Here is a 16,486-nt window from a genome sequence, read left to right as displayed (position 1 = left end):
GGACAACAAAAGCTCCAGGATGTTTCATGTGGGTCTAAAGCAGCAGCAGCTTACGGCCCCAGAACCAGTTCGAGGGCCATGAACTTGATAACTCATAGAAATCAAGCTCAAAGGCTACTGGTGTTGATTGAGCTGTCGCTGGATTGCGGAAAGAGATGGGTCCTCATCCAGCCATTTCCCTTGTTCCACATCCTGCGTTCGGAGACAGTAAGCCACGTACTCGTCGGTTATGGTTGCGAGCTCCTGATTGGACAGAGACGTAAGTAATACTGCCGCAGATATTCTTGCAAAGGAGATTCAATATGACGTACAGCTCGTAAAGCGTTGTCGACCCTTTGCAAAACCTGTAGAGATGCGGACTGCATTTTTCCACCCTGAATAACGGCATGCCTAGAATTTACCCATCGCATCCCAGCTGTCGCGCGAAGGTATACTCTTTGGCATCTGAAGCGGCGTACACTTGCGTCTAGGAGAATGCTGTAGGTTCAAAAAATGACGTCAGCCTTGATCATCTTACTGATGTCGCAGTACATAGTAAACTGGCACGTGGAGCTACAAATCTCAATAGAAGACAGTAATGCAAACTGAATCTCTTACACTTTTAATTGGGCCTTTTCCCTGTTTGCGTCATCGCTTGACGATGTGTTTGCGCTGAAGGGTGCTGCGAGGATAGCCCGTGCTTCGGTCACACATTGTCGCAGCAAGGCAAAACCCTGAAGATAGTACTCCTCTGCTGACGGGGATACTCTGATTTGAGCGATGTAATGCTGGAGACTGCGGAAGTCCGCCATGATCTCTGCGATCCGAAGGGCACGAGCATCGTTGACTGAAGCGCAACTATTAGCACCGGACTTTCTCAAAGAAACTTGGAGTAGGGGTTGATGCCAGGATGAAGATCCCACTTCCCTCGAATCGAGGTTAGTGTGAGGCTTTGTCAATGGCACGGGAGCTCTCCGGGAATGCAAAATATTTTCCACGAAGCCACAAGAAAGCCAATGTTCATTCATCCACACAAGCAAGCATGTATCCTTGTAGATACCGCACCAAATAATGCGTAGGGCGCGGGACGCAGTAAGGAATGGGGAGAGCAAGAGAAAACTTACGTCCGTCGGTCATAATGCCAATTGATGGAAATAATGAGAAAAGAGAAAGAATTAAGCCAACGTGACGATTGAAACGTGAGGAACAAAAGACTAGCTAGGTGCAAACTGTCGAGGTCAAAAACAGCCGTGAGGAATCCATATCCATATAAGTCTTCGGCGACTCCACAACACTATTGAGGTCCGGCAGCCCATCGACGTAGAGATCCAGAGAAGCGTCTCAGGAGAAGCGGACCATGGCTCTTCCCGCCACCATCATTTTGCCGCCAAGCTATGGCAGAGCTCAGCAGTGGGCTTTACAAGCTGAGAATGGTAGCTCCGGTAGGAGCTCAGCGATGCAGGGGCCATGTCAAACGGCCACAAGCGTTGCAGGAGAACGGCCGACTAACGGCCCGGTGAAAGAATAGGTAGCTCGGTCGGAGATAGAGGCGCAAACGGAGCTGGACAGTAGACCAGTTTCGCAGTGGGAGGCGCAGAATTGGGTTAAGTCAGCTTGCTTGGTCGTTGTGGTGGCAGCGCCACCGAATCTCAAGTAGCTTAGCCGACCGACCAGCTCACCTGGCGAACAGTTCTGCAGCTGACTGGCTCAAAATTAGCAGCACTGCCATCGGGCGAGCGGGCCTGCAGTGTACCAGTGAACGTGCCGAGCAGCTGTGCCGGCACAGCTGCTCGTACATTCGGGATGTCCGTTGCAGCTGAAACCCCGCTGACCTGGTCGATGCGGCTTACGCACCACCCTGCAAGCATACTCGAGGAATATGACCTCATCCCGTCATGTTGAGATTAGGTTCAACGGATCGGCAAACCCAAAATCTTCTACTCACTTTTAGTAGTACTGCGTCTTCTAGGTACAACCTCGCCCAATTCGTTCTGTCCTTGTCCGCAATGGCCTGTAACCGCCCATCAATCTTATCTCGGTCAGCACTCTAAATTCCGTATCAGTGCTCTCTCGTACGTCAGGCCGTGGCCTACCGACAATCCCCACCTCCAACTCTCCCTTCTTGAAGTCGACGCTCATCACTGGGCCCAGCGTCTGGATCTGAAGCCCTTTCACGTCCTGCCAGTTGGCCTCAGCGTGTCCCTTGCCCTTTATGTTCTTCTCAAGGAAGTTCAGCACCTCTTGTATCTTCGGTCCAGATGCAGTCGCCTTAATAACTTATATTGTAGCCTGCGGGGTCGCATTTCTACAGCTGGGGACCGACCCCGGAATTAAGGTGGTCGCGGCGCCGAGAGGCAGGGAGGGCGCATGTACGCCTGAACATTAAAGTCAGCGCTTGCTCATTGGGATTTTCGCGCTTTAGCTCACCTTCGACGTGTGGACCTGGCTGATATTCGCTACCCGCATCGTCAACACGTCACATGGCGTCTTGTAACCGTACTACCTTAGTATCTGAACTCGGCAGCCTCTCCATGTGCTCTAACAACAGACGATATGCGTCCATGATGGATCTGATCGGGAAGTGGCCGACCAACGGCGAGAGTTTGAAGATGTAGAGAATAGAAGCGGGGGTCGATGAGTTTATCGGGGATATTTTTTCGAGACAGGACAACTGCGCAATCCTTGACCTTCACACCCACCGATGTGATGTTTGCTGCGGTGATCGCCTTGAATGAACACTAGTCTTGGTAGGGATGGCCCTGACAAAACAAGAAGGTAACGTCTCTGTCGTAGCTTCGCTGCCAGATATGATGACGGTGCTTCCGGGGCGACTAAGCAGAAAGCCGGCTGTGAAGAGGTGACTGTGCTTCCAAGGCGACCTATTGAGCAGAAAGCAGAGCTGCTGAGGAACCAATTGACAAGGCAAAGGAAGATGTGATGATAATACTCGTAGGTACAATTAAAGCTGGCTACCATGCTTAAGAGCTGGTCAGCAACTTTAAACCATTGAAAAAAGCATTTGTGGTTACATCCGGCGAGTTATCGCGTGGCCGTTTGCACACATTGCTGTCGTGGATGAGAGAGATATCATGAACAGTCAACGTCAATACCTAGGAGATCGGACGGTAAGGTGTTGATGGAAGGTGGGAAGATGCTGAGGAAGCTCTAGTACATAGCGAGTCAGGGCAGCGCACGGCATGGAGATGCTCCGGCGAGCTCATGGCCCGTGCAGGATATTTGTCGGCGGCTTGGCTGCCGACCTTTTTTTCTTCATTGGTGTGTTACTATCAAATACTTTTCTCCTGTAGCGACAACAATGGCGTCCCATGTTCCCGCCTGGAAGCGGCTGGGGCTCCGGCTCAAGAACGCAAAGGAGGAGCCCCAGGTGCGGTCGGACACGAAAAAGAGGCCGCATTCTGGGGAAGAGGGCCAGCAAAACAAGCATCATCACGTGCAGAACACCACTCCTTCCAGGACGGGAGAAGAGGGCCAGAAAAAGACTAAAAAGCGGAAGTTGGCAGAAGCACAGCCTGTCGCGACCTCACCGTCCACCAACGGTGAAGACAAACCCAAGGCGACGCCTGCCGTTGCGACGCCAACCAAACCTTCACTCAGCCGGAAGAAGTCTGTGACCTTCACTCCGGACACCAAGGGAACAGATGGTGACAGTGGTCAACAATGGTCCAAAGCCTGGTTCAATTCCCAACAGGACAAACCCGAGGAATCTACCCCTGAAGAAACCTCGACATCGCCTGTAAACGGCGGCCCTGGCGAGCCGTCAAAGAAAAACCTCAAAAAGGCCAAGAAAGAGCAGCGAAAAGCGGAGCCCAAGGCTACAGCCAGTGAAAGGTCAGAAGGAAAGGACCTGCCCCCCTACGTTCGATACCTCGAGCAGTATTCAGCCGATCGAGCAAACTGGAAATTCAACAAAAGCAAGCAAATTGATCTCTTCAAACATCTATTCAACGTCTACCGCATCCCTCACACCTACGACCCCGCCATCGAAGCTTACGTCGCTGGCCTCCAAGGCGCTGCAGCCCGTTATCGCCTACAGCAATCATCCAAGGAAGCTCTTAACGAAACCTCCGACGTTGAAGACAAGAACTTAGACATGGACTCTTCAGTATCCCGCAAAGCGGCACATGACGCCGCGCTTGAGACGCATTTGGACAATTCCAAGAAGCGCCGCGCTGATGAAGAGGTTCAGCAGAAGCTGCGTAAACGGAAACGCGCCCAAAAGATCCTTAGCGTTTTGGGAGAAGTAACGGCGCCCGAGCCCAAGAAGGCCGCTGAGACGACTGTTCCCGAAAGCGGTGCTGAGACCCAGCCGCCTGCGAACCAAAAACGGACGCGGCAACGGAAGAAGAGAACCGAGGTCTCGGATGACGATGATAGCAGCGATAGCAGCAGCAGCAGCGAGGATGAGTCTTCCAGCGACGAGAGCTCAGACGACGAATCAGATGATGCTAGCTCCGATGCATCGGGCAGCTCCGCGGTATCCAGCAGTTCTGAGGACACAAGCAGCGAAGAATCGAACTCAGACTCAGACCCGGACTCGGACTCGGACTCGGACTCGGGTTCTAGCTCTAACTAAAGAAAAGATGGCAATAGATTCACGAATGACAGTGGGAACATTGACGGACAACAGGCTGTCATGGTGAGGTGGCCCTTGATTAGGTAGATATGGTTCTTGGGAGTTGGCGACAAGTGCGAGGTCGCAAATAGACAAACAGGCACACAAAATATACCCAGGAGACTGCGGAAAACAGAAATCGATACGCCGCTTTGCGGCGTTTTGCCCAAAGAAAGGCACCCTGGTATCGCTATGCATCCTAGACACCTTGTGAAACCTAAAGACCAAGACGAAAGAAACTTGCACAGGCCTTAAATGTATCGAGCTGAAGAAGGCTCATCAGCCTCTCTGTTTATCCTCCTTCCCATCTCCGCTCTCGCCCTTCGCAGCCGGAGTATCTTTCCCGTCCCTCCTTCTCTGGCTGGCGCCCCGCTTGCGCCGGAGAGGCTGATATACATCGTTGAAATTCATTACCATGGCTAACCATCTCATGTCCGCATCCGGCTGGTGGTACAAATCACCCAGCAGGACGTTGACTCTAGCCTTAAAGTCTCTGCTCAGCATCTCCAAACGCGTGCGTAAACCTTCGAGCACGTCGTCTTCACTCCCAGACGTCGAAGGCAACAACGGTGGAGGGAAGGGGCTGTTCTCGTCGGTGCTCTGGGTTCGGTTAGAGGGGCGCAGCGTTGCAGGCGTAGCTGTAGGCGACGTGGCTCCCGAGTCGCGTTCACTAAGACCCCACTTGCCAGCTGCGGTTCTGGTCTCGATCTTGGCTGCGCGTTCCTGGCGACGCGCGAACTCGGCAGTGGAGAAAGAATAAAGTCCATCGACTGCACCTTTATAGGAGAGCATGATCTTGAGCAACTCGTGAAGTTGGCCCGTAAAGTCCATGCGCTCTGATCCCAGGAGGCCCTTGCGCGTAATGTTCGTGAGGTACCTGGCGTGTGCTTGAATCAGATCGTCCAGAGTGCTTTCGGGCTTCCGCATGCTTGCTTGTAGGTCGTTCCAGGATGACTCAATGACCTCGAAGAGAATGTAGTACTGGAGTTGATTGACAAAGTGGATCATCTCAGCGACACAACAACGTGCCTTTTTCCAGTCTTTGCCGACCTTGTCCTCAACGGCACCTAGGAATTGACGCGCTCCCGTCATGCAGCGCCGCCATGTGCTACCAAGAGCGAACTCGACTCGTTTGACGCGCCATAGGAAGTTGAAGACTTTAAGGTACTGCTTGCTGCCGTACGGAGTAACGATGACATCGACAGGGGCATCAATCTTATACTCCAAAGTAAAGACATCCCAGCCAATCTCTCCGTGACTTAGTTCCAACATACGAGAGTCTAACCTTTTGAGGACTTCGGGTGAGTCATACTGAGCGTTGGAGTTACGCACAGCATGCTCGAGCTGGGCAGTCAAGGTATGCCGATATTGTGTGTTAGCGGGCTGATCAAGGTTGGCAGACAGTGATTCCATGAGTACGGCTATAAAGTCACCGGCGCCGAGAAGAAGATACTTCTTCAAGGCCTGGAGATGCTCAAACAGCTTAAACTTGTCCGCCATCAAAGAAATTAAACGGGCCATAGTCGTTTTGTAAGCTTCACCAATCGAAAGCTCAAGTGCAGCGGTATCACCGTAGCGCAGCTCGCGTGAGGCATCCTTGGAATAACTCTCGACCCATGCTGCATCGCCACAGCCGTAGCGGATGAAGTTTAGGGTTTTGCCGATTAGGAAAACTTTGTTGGCAAACTCCGGGGTTATGATCGACGGGATCATCGTCTCATTGAGCTTGTACTTGTCCTCCCATACACTAGTAGCACCACCCTTGCCGGTATTTTCGTCATTGGGATCTTCGTGTTGTTCTGAAACGAAGAATTCAAGGTATGGGTCTGATAGCTCGCCATCGTAAATCCATTGTCGTAGCATGTCGTAAAATGGTCGTGTAACGTGGCAGAGTTGACGCTCCGCGAATGAGCCTACATAAGGGTCGCCGTGAGAGAGGGAGAAAGAGTGGATTAGCGAGATGAGCTGACCACCTTTCTTTCCTACATGACAATCAGTACGACGGAAAGGAGGTTTGGAAGGAAGAGCCTGTACCTTTAGATTCTTCAACTATCAAACTCATGAGCCTTAATCCCATGGTAGCTTCCCGCGTCCATATAACACAACGCTTGAGCGTGACTCCGGCCTTTCCGATGCCCTGTCTTGGCTGCGAGTCGTCAAGCATAGCCAAAGCTCTCCTAATCTGCCCTTCTAGGGTGGCAACAAGGCCAAGATAAGCTCGCAGCTCGATTCCGAGAGCTGACCGGAGACTTTGTCCGACCAAACCTCCTTCAGACGATTCTACAAAATCCGCCAATTTCCGGTAGAGTAGAGACGGTTCTGCCAAGGTATGGAGAAGACTGACCAACGGTGCCGGGAGAGTCGATGGGATTCTGAGAACTGCTGGATTCGAGAAGACAAGGTTGGTGGAGGAAAGTCCTTGCAACGTGAATGGTAAGTCGCGCAATAGGGCCGGCTCCGAGGGCTCCATTTCGCTAGGTTTCTTTTCCGTCTGTGCAGTTGCTGCTGCTTCTTCCTCCTCCTTTGCCTGGCGTGCTTTCCTATCCGCCGTTTTAGGCCTCTCAGTATGGGCAGGTCTAGCGGGTCTCGTCTCCTCGGCCGGCGGCAGTCTTTGTAGACCTTGGTGCGAGAAAGCCTCGTTGAATGCTGGCGCATCAATTGAGTATTGGCGCCCAGGGTGCTCCTTGGAATCTGGTCTTGTGGGAGATTGGATGTCCGGGTCGGCCATTGATCGGAAGTTGTTTGCACGGTCTGGGGAAAGAGGGGTCATTCCAGGCAGGCCGACGGGCAGATCCGAGTCTGAGAGCTGGTAGAGGAAATATAACATTGCCCATTTTTGATTCAGGACGGGCTGGGTGAGCAGTCTGGAGTAGAGATTGGCGAAGCGCAAGGCCTTCTCGGGCGTGCTGCTCTCGCGCACCACTGCGGGTGGATCAGCGGTGTCAGGGCAGTGGCAGGGGTGCGGTGCAATACTCACGCTTCTTCTTGATGAGGTCTGCAGCATGGTTGACGTCGGAAGCCACGGCGGGTTCGCCGGCACTGGAGGAGGGTTAGCCTAGTCCAAGTGTCGGACAGCAGTGTCTTGCCTGCCTATGGCGTCCAGGGCGTAGTTGAAAGCATCGTCGAAGCGCTCATCGGCGACGGCATCGTCCTCGTCGGGGTAGGTGGGAAGCAGGTGCTCAAGGAGCTTGGACAGGGCGTGTTCGACGCGCTCTTCTGTGGTTTGCGGCATGGGTGGAGCGAGGGAGCATCGCTGCCGGGGAGCTGGAGCGTGAGCGACGCGTTGGGCTCAAGCGGGCGACGTGCGTTGATGTGGGAATGTTTTCGGCTGGCCCAAGCTTCGTCGCGGGGGGCACCGCTGATTCAGGCGGGCACATCCGAGTCACGGGCGGCGATAGGCTTAAGAGCCGACGACGCAAGGGGCGGGCCAGACCTACACGGGCAGTAGCTACCGGTCCGCCGCCGCTAGGTTAGGTTGTTCTTTCCTTGGTTTTAAGAACTACTGCTCTGCTTTGTGTTTTCCCTTCCCCATTCCTGTCTCTCTCCTCTTTCGTTTGGATGCGTTGCAAATAAACACACCTTCGTTCACGATCTCTCCGCGCGTAGATCATCCCACGCACTGTCCACTCATCCACCATACCTCAGTACCAAGCATGCGTTCTTCTCTCGTTGCCAGCAGCATTCTGGCCGGCCTGGCTGCCTCGGTCAATGCCATATCCACCATTTCAATCAAGGGCTCCAAGTTCTTCACCAGCGATGGAGACCAATTCTACATCAAGGGTTCGCCTGCTGCTTTACTTACCCATCGCACCTTCGTGCCAGACTAACTCTCTCCAGGCGTTGCATACCAGTTGGTCCCCGATGACCCGCTCCTCGACAACACCCAGTGCAAGCTCGATGCCAGCTTGATGTCCGAACTTGGTGCCAACGCTATCCGCGTTTACCACGTTGATCCTAGCAAGGATCACGCCGATTGCATGAAGACCTTCGCCGACGCTGGTATCTACCTCTTTGTTGACCTCGACACTTTCGACACCCAGATTGAGCAGGACTCCCCTCACTGGAATGAGACCCAACTTTCCCGTTTCGGAAAGGTCATGGACGCGTTCCACCAGTACGACAACACGGCCGGTTTCCTTGTCGGCAACGAAGTCCTCACCACGGGCAATGGCTCCGTCGCTGCTCCTTACGTCAAGGCCGCTGCCCGTGACCTCAAGGCTTACCGCAAGTCCAAGGGCTACCGTGAGATCCCTGTCGGCTACTCTGCTGGTATGTAGTTTTCTTCTGCCTGTTGAACCTAGCCATCTAACCTAGTTCGCAGCCGACATTTCCACTCTTCGTCCCATGCTTCAGGACTACTTTTCCTGCAGCAGCAACAGCTCCGAGAATCTTGATTTCTTCTCGCTCAACGCCTACGAGTGGTGTGGTGATTCAACCTATACCCTATCGGGCTACTCCGAGCTCCAGAAGAATGCCTCGTCTTACAACATCCCCATTTTCTTTTCCGAAACTGGCTGTAACACCGTGCGTCCGCGTACGTTTGGGGACCAAGTTGCCATCTTCGGTGACGACATGGCAGATACCTGGAGTGGCTCTATTATCTATGAATGGATCGAAGAGGCAAACAACTACGGCATCGTCAGCTATGGCAAGAAGGTGGACGCCACAGCCGCTGATGCTCCTCCTGATGGCTACCCTCGCTCTGGTACCCCCACCCCGGTGAACCCAGACTTCTCCAACCTGAAGTCTCAGTGGGCCACCCTTACTCCTACAGGTGTCAAAAAGTCTGCATACACTCCCAGCCTGACCGCTCCTGCTTGTCCTTCCTTCACGTCGAATGTGTGGGAGGTCAACGGTGCTGTTGCTCTTCCCACGCTTGGAGCGACCTACGACGCCTCAGTCCGCAGCAGCATCACTGCAGGTACGGCTGCTACTGGCTCTGCTACTGGCACTGCTGCTTCCGCTAGTGCGACCAAGACTGGTGCCGCGAGCCCCGCGCGTGAAGTCAAGGGCATGGGCCTTGGTCTCGCCGGTGTTCTAGCCGGTGCCGTTTACTTCCTGTAATCAACCTCCGACGTGGACAGGTCCACATATTTCCGTACATAAACTTTCTTTTCTCTGCCACAGCTCTATGGCGTAATTCTTGGTTATGTTACGACTTTGAAGTATAGCATATCAAACAGCGCTCTCGGTTTCCTGGAGAACCGCCTGGACGAACGCGCATGCAAACCTGTAAGACTATAGAGCATAGAGGCCAGCATAACTTCACGAAGCTAGTGACACGAATAATAAACATACATTTTGCCTTCGCTTATAGATGCCTTTTGTGTGTCCTGCCACCCGCTTGAGGTCATGTCGATACAGTGAAACGTTTGGAGTATCGAAATGAACAAGGGACTCTCCACTAACGTCCATCACCGTCAACCGAGATTCACCATCTAGCGAAATAGGGAACGATACAAGCAGTCCCTACGGACTACTCCTTGTTTAGCTTCAGGCCCAAGTCTTAGATATGAGCGAAAATGGCTTAAAGTACATATACACCTTAACTAGATTTCTTCCACTCCGCACAAGCGTTATCTTCTTAGGCGGTAAATCTCGCTTGACGGTGACGAACGTTAACTCTGCAACGCCGGAGCATTTGCTGTATTTGGGGACTGATTGATAGGCGTGAAACAGAATCCCAAACGCAAGCATACATTTTTAGGAACTATTATCACTGCGAGCACAATCCAGACTACAGCACCTTGATGCCACCGGTACTACCAACAGAGCTAATGCGGACCAGCCGATCACGTGGAGGAAACGGAGCTAACTCCTTCATAAACCATGAATTAGATGCCTCTAAGTATATATTACTTCCACTGCTTCGACAGGCCAAGGCGGCCAGCCTCTGGCCAGCGGAGGCGGCACCGGGCCCGGTCACGGAGGCCGGGAGTAAAACGGCCTCCGATAGCATCACGTCCATTCGACTGCGGCAGGAGAGAGTAGTTACAAAGGAAATTTGGGATCCCATTCCAGAGTTGGTCCCAGAAAGCAAAGTAGTAGAGCCAGGGCAGTAAACGTCCTTGGGTAGTTGGATGAAAAAGAAAAAGAGGCAAAGGAGAACATAAGAAAGGTGGGGTAAAAGTAAGAGACATTCATCGTAGCCACGCGCTCGCTCGCTTCGGTTTATCATCCGTTTGCTTTCCGAGGTCCTTCGCGTCATCGTCGTAATCATCGTCATGAGTGAAAACAGGCCAGCAACACTGCGCCTAAACACGCTATACCCTTATTCATCGACCTCGCCGCAGTTTCGTACCCTTGCTCTTCTTGAATTTTGCATAACGTTGGTCTTCTTCGTCCCTTTTGTTGACCGTAGAACAAATCATATCAGAAAGCGCCATTTGCCCTCAAGAAGTGGGCACCTCGACCACCCTGAGCGGCCAAGTCAATGAGAGGACAGTCTTACTTGGCTGTTGCTCCTGTTCAAAATGGTAGCGTTGACGGAGCATCTGCTTGAGCCCGATATCCTCTTGAGAAGGAGTAAGCTGGAAGCGAACGCGCCGTGGAGCTGTGGACGGCTTAGAAGGTATCACGGTCGAAGCTGTCGAGACTGCTCCGGTAGGAATCAAGACCTGGGCTGCGTTAGTCATCACATGTACTTTTGCGAGAAACAGATAAATGGAATGTCTTACTCGGGCTGCGGGTATGAGGCCTCCTCTTCACGGTGTCCGAGTGCTCAAGTGGACGAGGACTCTTCGAACCCATGGGCCTAGGACCAGTGGGCTTGCGGGTAGGGCTAGCCATCGACCTTTGCGGCTGGGGCGACGGCGTAAGTGTGCGACGGTCTGTTTCAAGACTGTACCTGACCTCCTCAATGGGAGCCAAAGGAGCCAAGTGTCCTGTCAGACCAGGAGGGCTGCTGTACATTGGCCTGCTACCGTATGGCAAGCTTCGAGGCGTGTTGTTTGATGATGGCATAAGGGGGCCCTCCTCTTTCGGACGAGATCCGCCGTTCACCTGCTCAGAGGCAGAGTGGTTGGAATATCCCCCATCAGAAAAAGGAGATTGGCGGCCTGTAGTGTTGCTGAACCGATTGCGGTTCAGAGCAAGGCTCGGTGCAGAGCCCCATTGATCAAAATCCGGTGACTGTGTGTCATCGAAATTGATGGCCTGAGATTCCAGGTGGGATTGGTGGCGGTGGGTTGGTCCCTGACGTGGTTGTGGGTGTTCCAAGTTCAGAGAGTTGCGATGAGCTTGGTATTTAGGGTCGTCCATCTCGTGCTCGGGAATGAGCGGCGAGGGAGAGCGAGTTTGGTCCAGGGAACCGCCTCGTCGGTGGTCGAACGAGGTATTGGACCGGTATCGGTCGTCGTCACGCATGTCAAAGTCGTCGTACCCATTAAAGTTGACGTTTGATCCGGACTGAGAGTTCTCGGAGTAGGGTCCACGCTTTCCGTTGCGAGCGGTTTTGTCGGTCGAGGTTGTTGTCTTGGACCAACGTGACATTTTGGGTATATTGGCGAAGATAGAAGATCCATTAGACTTGTGCTTGGATTTGCTCTTCGGTGTGTGCTCTTGGCTGTACGCTTGCTCAGGGGGAGAGCGCTGGTTGGGACTACGCACTACCTCATCGGTTGGCGTCAGTAAGCGCTCGTTGTTCTCGAACTGATTGTCAAGAATGTGAGCTTCGTGGTCGTCCAACTCCTCGTCTCCTTCCAAGACAGTGCTGATGCGATGCTCTGAGCCACGGCGTCCGTCGTAACCCGAATGGTGCGCAAGGCGACGAGAGGACGGGTTGGAGAAAGTACCAGACTGGTTTGGAGTAGACGAAGTCCCGGCCTGGCCTTCAGGTTCGTAGCCCGCGTCAGGACCGGACCTAAGGTTTTCAAAGGAGGTAATGCTTCCTGCATCCTGACCCACAGACGGCCGAGGGAAAGCTTGAGGACCCTTTAATCCCTCCACTTCATCCAACAAATGCATGAGCATGTCTTCAATTCGAGCAAGATCGTTGCCGCTCTTTCCGCTCAGGCCCTTCAGCGCCCGCCTAAAGACGTTCTTACGCTTCGCTGGAAGATCGTCATCAGCATCCGACATGTCGCGACGAGGATACCGAGGTTGTGGCCGAGGCCCCTGGAGAAGTTTTTGCACCGTCATTTCAGCATCTTTGTCGGTGTTGCCCATGATCATTTTATCTTGCTCGGAGATGAATTTTTTCATCTCCTCGAAAGAGTTGCGCATCTCCGCTGCGCTGCGGACAAGTGTTACAAGAATTTCAGTGTCCCTAGCATTGCGCTGAGCATCCCGAACGGTGAGATGATCCATAAGAGCCACCACGTCCTTGGATTGGATGCGGTCAATTCCTTTCCCAGTGGCACTGTCGTACAGCGGAGAAGACATTCCGTGCGAGTCACCACTGAAGTTGCGTGTGACACCTGGGTTCCCGCCGAAAAGCATATCATCTGCTCCAGGAGTCCCTGCAAAGTCTGGAAGGCTGCCATCGAACATTTTTGAGTTGTCCAAGTTCGGCTCAGGTGTATAACCGGGTTGGGCTGAAGAAATGTACCCTTCGTCCTTCCATTGGCTGGAAGTATCAGGATGCTGCCGCACAAAGCTGTCATCGGCATGCTCGTATGGCCTCCCGTAATCCTGACCATAGTCGTCTTCGATGGATGGCTGGTATGAGCGGTCCTGTTGCACAGGGCTTTGTTGGGTTTCATGGTGAAGACGAGCGGCCGCAGCAGCCGCAAATCCGGCAGCAGCATTACCCATCATGCCCGCTTCGCCCGGACGAGCGTTCCCAGCTGAAACTGGAGGAGGCGTAGGGTCGTAGGACCAATGCCCGTCACCGCGATCTCTCGACGGTCCCTGTATTTCCGAAGGGTTGGTGGTAAGTTCTGACTCGTCATCGAAGCCGTGACCGATTTCGGGCATGGGATCTCCAAAGGGCATTGCGTTTGCCGTCATTTGAATCTGGTCATCAGATTTGAAAGAGCGCGCCTGGCTCCGGGGCGAAGAAACCTCGCCATGCTGTTCCTGTGACATTCTCTTTGCTTGCTGTCGAATAGCGCCCCACTTATCTCCAAGTGACTCTCCTTGTGGCTGCTGCTCATTGCCAGGATTCTCCCTGGACATGAAATGCGGGTCGTTGGTCAGTTGCGATTCGCGTTGAGACGATCGCACACTGCTAACACTGGACGGATCGAGCAGCGAAGCAACAGCCGACTCAACTGCGAGGGGGGTGTGGATGTAATCAGGCCTTGCCGTTGTGACACCGTCTAGATCTTGGTCTGGAACATCTCTATCGCGATATTGGCCGTACATGCTGTCGTCAGTATAGGCAGTCATGCGACGGTAGTCGAGGTTAGAGCTGCGCAAACTGTCATCGGTATATCCAGTCATACGCTTATCGTTTTGTGCACGGTATGCATCATTCGCTTCATGCTCGTGGTCGAAAAAATCATCAGGGTCTTCTCCTCTGGAAGTAATGGTCGCGTAAGATAGTTCAGAGTCGCGAGGAACACCGTCCTCAAAATGGTAGCCTTCAGGCTTGTTCCGCGAACGTGCGGCGTTGGTGCTGGGAGAGTTGGAAGCAGAATGCAAAGAAAGTTCCGACATTTTCCTAGCAGCTTCGCGGCCTGCAGACGATACTGACGCGGCACTTTTTGCTCGAGGACGCGGAGAAGCATTTGAAAATTTCTCCTTGTAGCCCGATTCGTTCTCAAGATCACGAGAGGGGGTCCGGATAGACTCGCGTTCTTCATCTTTGTTGTGCTGAGAAGCTAAGGCTGCACCACCTAGACCAGCAGCAGTCAAAGCAGCATCTTTAGCTCGGGTAGGAATGCTTTTGTCGCCCTTCGCACTACCTGGCACACTGAAGCTTCCGAGGGAGCCGTTGCTGTTTGGCCCTCTACGCAAGGCTGCTGGGGTTCTGTTGGGCGTGCGAGAAAGAGGAGAATCTACCTCACGCGGCGATCCACGAATGACTTCTTGAATAGGCGTGTTAAGACCTCTGGACGAGCGGGAATGGGGCCTGTCTGTTTCCGCGGATAGGATGGAGGCGCGTGTCATTTCAGTGGGGTTGTGCTCGCTCTGCATGGGCAAAGGTGGGATAGACTGCTCATGGGACGCCTCACGAGCACTCTCGGATACGCTAGCAGTTCGGCTTCTGCTTTTGCTGCGCCTTTTCTTCCTCCTTTCCTTGGTCGTGTCCAGGCTGGATCGAGACTCCTGGTGGTTGAGGGCAGCGGCAGTGAGACCGGCTCCGACTGCGGCTTCAAGAGCACCGTCTCTCAATTTGCTCCTCTGTCTGGTTCTCTTTTGCTGCCCATCAGGGTCATCCAAGCCGAGGTTTTCCTCGCCGTAAATGGAGATGATCCGATCACGACTTAATTCAGAACCGGAATCCACGTTCGAGCCTATGGTCTTCTCTTTACCAGAGCCGCTGGAGAGAACGACACCAGGGTTTTTGTCGTCACGATTAAGAACCACTTTGACATTGGGGGCGCTGGAAGACTTTGACACGGACCTCTTGGACTCACCGCGGGAACTGGTAGAGGCCACCGAATCCCTGGTTAGCTGCTCATACCGATCCCGATTGTGGTCCGTCTTGGAAGTTTCCCTGAGCGCATTAATCTCGGGAAGAATGAGGCGTTTGATGGCATCCTCTACTGCTCCGAGTAATTTGGGATTGTTGATTGATGAGGCATTAGACACGCCTGACCGAATCGATCTATCATCCCCAGATCTTCTGCTGATGTGGGATGACAAAAGACTTGATTCGGTTCCGCTGAAACGGTCCAGCTCCGAACGAGATCGAGAATGCTTGCGTCGCGAAGTTCCGCTTTCGCTCCTATGCTCTTTGCTGACGCTCCTTTCGCGACTGTGCTTCGACTTTCCACTTCTTTCAGATGCCAGCCTTTCCATAACCTTCTGAGTCACCAGGCGCTCTCTACTCAAGCTACGGCTCCTCCTTCGGTTTCCATCCGCCTTCTCGTTGCGTTCCATGCTGCGACTCCGGTGCCGAGAGGGGGGACTAAGGATGACGGGAGGGGCCCCGAGCAAGCTATCCGGAGGCATAGAAGAAATGTCCGAGGGAGCAGCGATGTAGTTGTCTCGGGAGACCTCGGACCTAGAAAGATCGCTGCCGTGCATGACTTCGACTTCGACCGGAGGTCTTCCGCTGAGGTTAGATTCCCCGGAATAAGATACTTCGCTGGTTTCTACCGATTTGCCCTCCGAGCCCTTGGAAGTGGGCAAGGAAATCCTCCTCGTGTACGAAGGTTTTCTGTCCTTTCCAGTTTGTGAGATTTCTACGTGGTCGCTCGCGGTCCTGGATCGCCTGTGTTTGGATGGCGTTACTCTAACGCGGACGCTGGGGCGCGAATGGATTTTCCCCTCGCCAGGTTTTCCGGCTTCGAAATATTCGATGAGAAGGGACGTCTGTGATTGGTGGCGGCCGTGGACAAGGCCTCTGTCCTTGTGCTTCGTGGGTATCGTAACGGGGCTGCCGTCCTCGGGAATCGAATAGTGTGAGCGGTCGGTTCGCCGGGAGAGATCCGTGGCCAGGTCGTCGGGCTGAAAGCTGCTAATGTCGTCGTCTACGCTGAGAATCGAAGGTTCGGTCGGGGCAGGTAGAGGCGGTCGTTGAGTATCGACACCCATTGTGATGTTGGGCGCACTTGGGCCGTTTGTTAATTCATGGGCGGCAGCGGGCGTGGACGACGGCGGCGAGAGTGGAAGGGTGGGATGGCGGCTGAGGGACGAGATACGAAGTCGGCTGCGGGAAATGCAAAAAGGAGCCGGTGGGATGTTTCAACGGCGGTGGTCGACGGCGCGGATGCAAGATGCAGGCAACTTGCGAGCTGGACCAATGGTTCCGACACGGCCCCG

General features: G+C 53.6%; 7 protein-coding genes across 7 annotated transcripts; 2 read left to right on the top strand and 5 right to left on the bottom strand.

The window, feature by feature from the left end:
• Positions 1 to 114: 114 nt before the first annotated feature.
• K452DRAFT_328207 (uncharacterized protein) lies at positions 115 to 1,116 on the bottom strand (the record flags this gene model as incomplete). Its single annotated transcript, XM_033544970.1, has 4 exons — positions 115 to 243; positions 312 to 477; positions 598 to 826; positions 1,104 to 1,116. The coding sequence occupies 4 exons, from the start codon at positions 1,114 to 1,116 to the stop codon at positions 115 to 117; spliced, it is 537 nt and encodes a 178-aa protein (XP_033395014.1).
• An 809-nt stretch (positions 1,117 to 1,925) lies between these two features.
• K452DRAFT_289853 (uncharacterized protein) lies at positions 1,926 to 2,487 on the bottom strand. The gene is made up of 2 exons (XM_033540900.1): positions 2,407 to 2,487; positions 1,926 to 2,354 (listed from the first exon to the last, which is right to left on the bottom strand). Exon 2 carries the CDS (start codon positions 2,116 to 2,118, stop codon positions 1,945 to 1,947), a length of 174 nt encoding a protein of 57 aa, XP_033395013.1. The 5' UTR covers positions 2,119 to 2,354; positions 2,407 to 2,487; the 3' UTR covers positions 1,926 to 1,944.
• A 649-nt stretch (positions 2,488 to 3,136) lies between these two features.
• K452DRAFT_74950 (uncharacterized protein) lies at positions 3,137 to 4,732 on the top strand. The gene has a single exon (XM_033547095.1). The coding sequence runs from the start codon at positions 3,296 to 3,298 to the stop codon at positions 4,571 to 4,573; it is 1,278 nt and encodes a 425-aa protein (XP_033395012.1). The 5' UTR covers positions 3,137 to 3,295; the 3' UTR covers positions 4,574 to 4,732.
• On the bottom strand, positions 4,595 to 7,890 carry K452DRAFT_289851 (uncharacterized protein). The gene is made up of 4 exons (XM_033540899.1): positions 7,699 to 7,890; positions 7,590 to 7,651; positions 6,647 to 7,534; positions 4,595 to 6,594 (listed from the first exon to the last, which is right to left on the bottom strand). The coding sequence occupies exons 1-4, from the start codon at positions 7,842 to 7,844 to the stop codon at positions 4,892 to 4,894; spliced, it is 2,799 nt and encodes a 932-aa protein (XP_033395011.1). The 5' UTR covers positions 7,845 to 7,890; the 3' UTR covers positions 4,595 to 4,891.
• A 218-nt stretch (positions 7,891 to 8,108) lies between these two features.
• Positions 8,109 to 9,922, top strand: K452DRAFT_360551 (glycoside hydrolase family 72 protein). Its single transcript, XM_033546347.1, has 3 exons — positions 8,109 to 8,392; positions 8,450 to 8,881; positions 8,934 to 9,922. Exons 1-3 carry the CDS (start codon positions 8,266 to 8,268, stop codon positions 9,674 to 9,676), a joined length of 1,302 nt encoding a protein of 433 aa, XP_033395010.1. The 5' UTR covers positions 8,109 to 8,265; the 3' UTR covers positions 9,677 to 9,922.
• A 379-nt stretch (positions 9,923 to 10,301) lies between these two features.
• Positions 10,302 to 11,007, bottom strand: K452DRAFT_74924 (uncharacterized protein). Its single transcript, XM_033547093.1, has one exon. The coding sequence runs from the start codon at positions 10,836 to 10,838 to the stop codon at positions 10,350 to 10,352; it is 489 nt and encodes a 162-aa protein (XP_033395009.1). The 5' UTR covers positions 10,839 to 11,007; the 3' UTR covers positions 10,302 to 10,349.
• A 169-nt stretch (positions 11,008 to 11,176) lies between these two features.
• Positions 11,177 to 16,258, bottom strand: K452DRAFT_300361 (uncharacterized protein; the record flags this gene model as incomplete). Its single annotated transcript, XM_033542324.1, has 2 exons — positions 11,177 to 11,229; positions 11,290 to 16,258. The coding sequence occupies 2 exons, from the start codon at positions 16,256 to 16,258 to the stop codon at positions 11,177 to 11,179; spliced, it is 5,022 nt and encodes a 1,673-aa protein (XP_033395008.1).
• Between the last annotated feature and the right edge of the window lie 228 nt (positions 16,259 to 16,486).

This window comes from Aplosporella prunicola, assembly GCF_010093885.1.
Source record: "Aplosporella prunicola CBS 121167 unplaced genomic scaffold K452scaffold_20, whole genome shotgun sequence".
NCBI lineage: Eukaryota > Fungi > Ascomycota > Dothideomycetes > Botryosphaeriales > Aplosporellaceae > Aplosporella > Aplosporella prunicola.
This window is presented reverse-complemented; position numbering and strand designations above follow the sequence as displayed.

Excerpts from the sequence above, each read along its gene's own strand:
- K452DRAFT_289853 (XM_033540900.1), bottom strand. The coding sequence starts at position 2,118 with ATGAGCGTCGACTTCAAGAAGGGAGAGTTGGAGGTGGGGATTGTCGGT.
- K452DRAFT_74950 (XM_033547095.1), top strand. The coding sequence starts at position 3,296 with ATGGCGTCCCATGTTCCCGCCTGGAAGCGGCTGGGGCTCCGGCTCAAG.
- K452DRAFT_289851 (XM_033540899.1), bottom strand. The coding sequence starts at position 7,844 with ATGCCGCAAACCACAGAAGAGCGCGTCGAACACGCCCTGTCCAAGCTC. Across the intron at positions 7,652-7,698 it reads GCCCTGGACGCCATAGGCAG|TGCCGGCGAACCCGCCGTGG; the intron begins GCAAGACACTGC and ends ACCCTCCTCCAG. Across the intron at positions 6,595-6,646 it reads GATAGTTGAAGAATCTAAAG|GAAAGAAAGGTGGTCAGCTC; the intron begins GTACAGGCTCTT and ends ATTGTCATGTAG.
- K452DRAFT_360551 (XM_033546347.1), top strand. The coding sequence starts at position 8,266 with ATGCGTTCTTCTCTCGTTGCCAGCAGCATTCTGGCCGGCCTGGCTGCC. Across the intron at positions 8,393-8,449 it reads AGACCAATTCTACATCAAGG|GCGTTGCATACCAGTTGGTC; the intron begins GTTCGCCTGCTG and ends AACTCTCTCCAG. Across the intron at positions 8,882-8,933 it reads CCCTGTCGGCTACTCTGCTG|CCGACATTTCCACTCTTCGT; the intron begins GTATGTAGTTTT and ends CCTAGTTCGCAG.
- K452DRAFT_74924 (XM_033547093.1), bottom strand. The coding sequence starts at position 10,838 with ATGACGATGATTACGACGATGACGCGAAGGACCTCGGAAAGCAAACGG.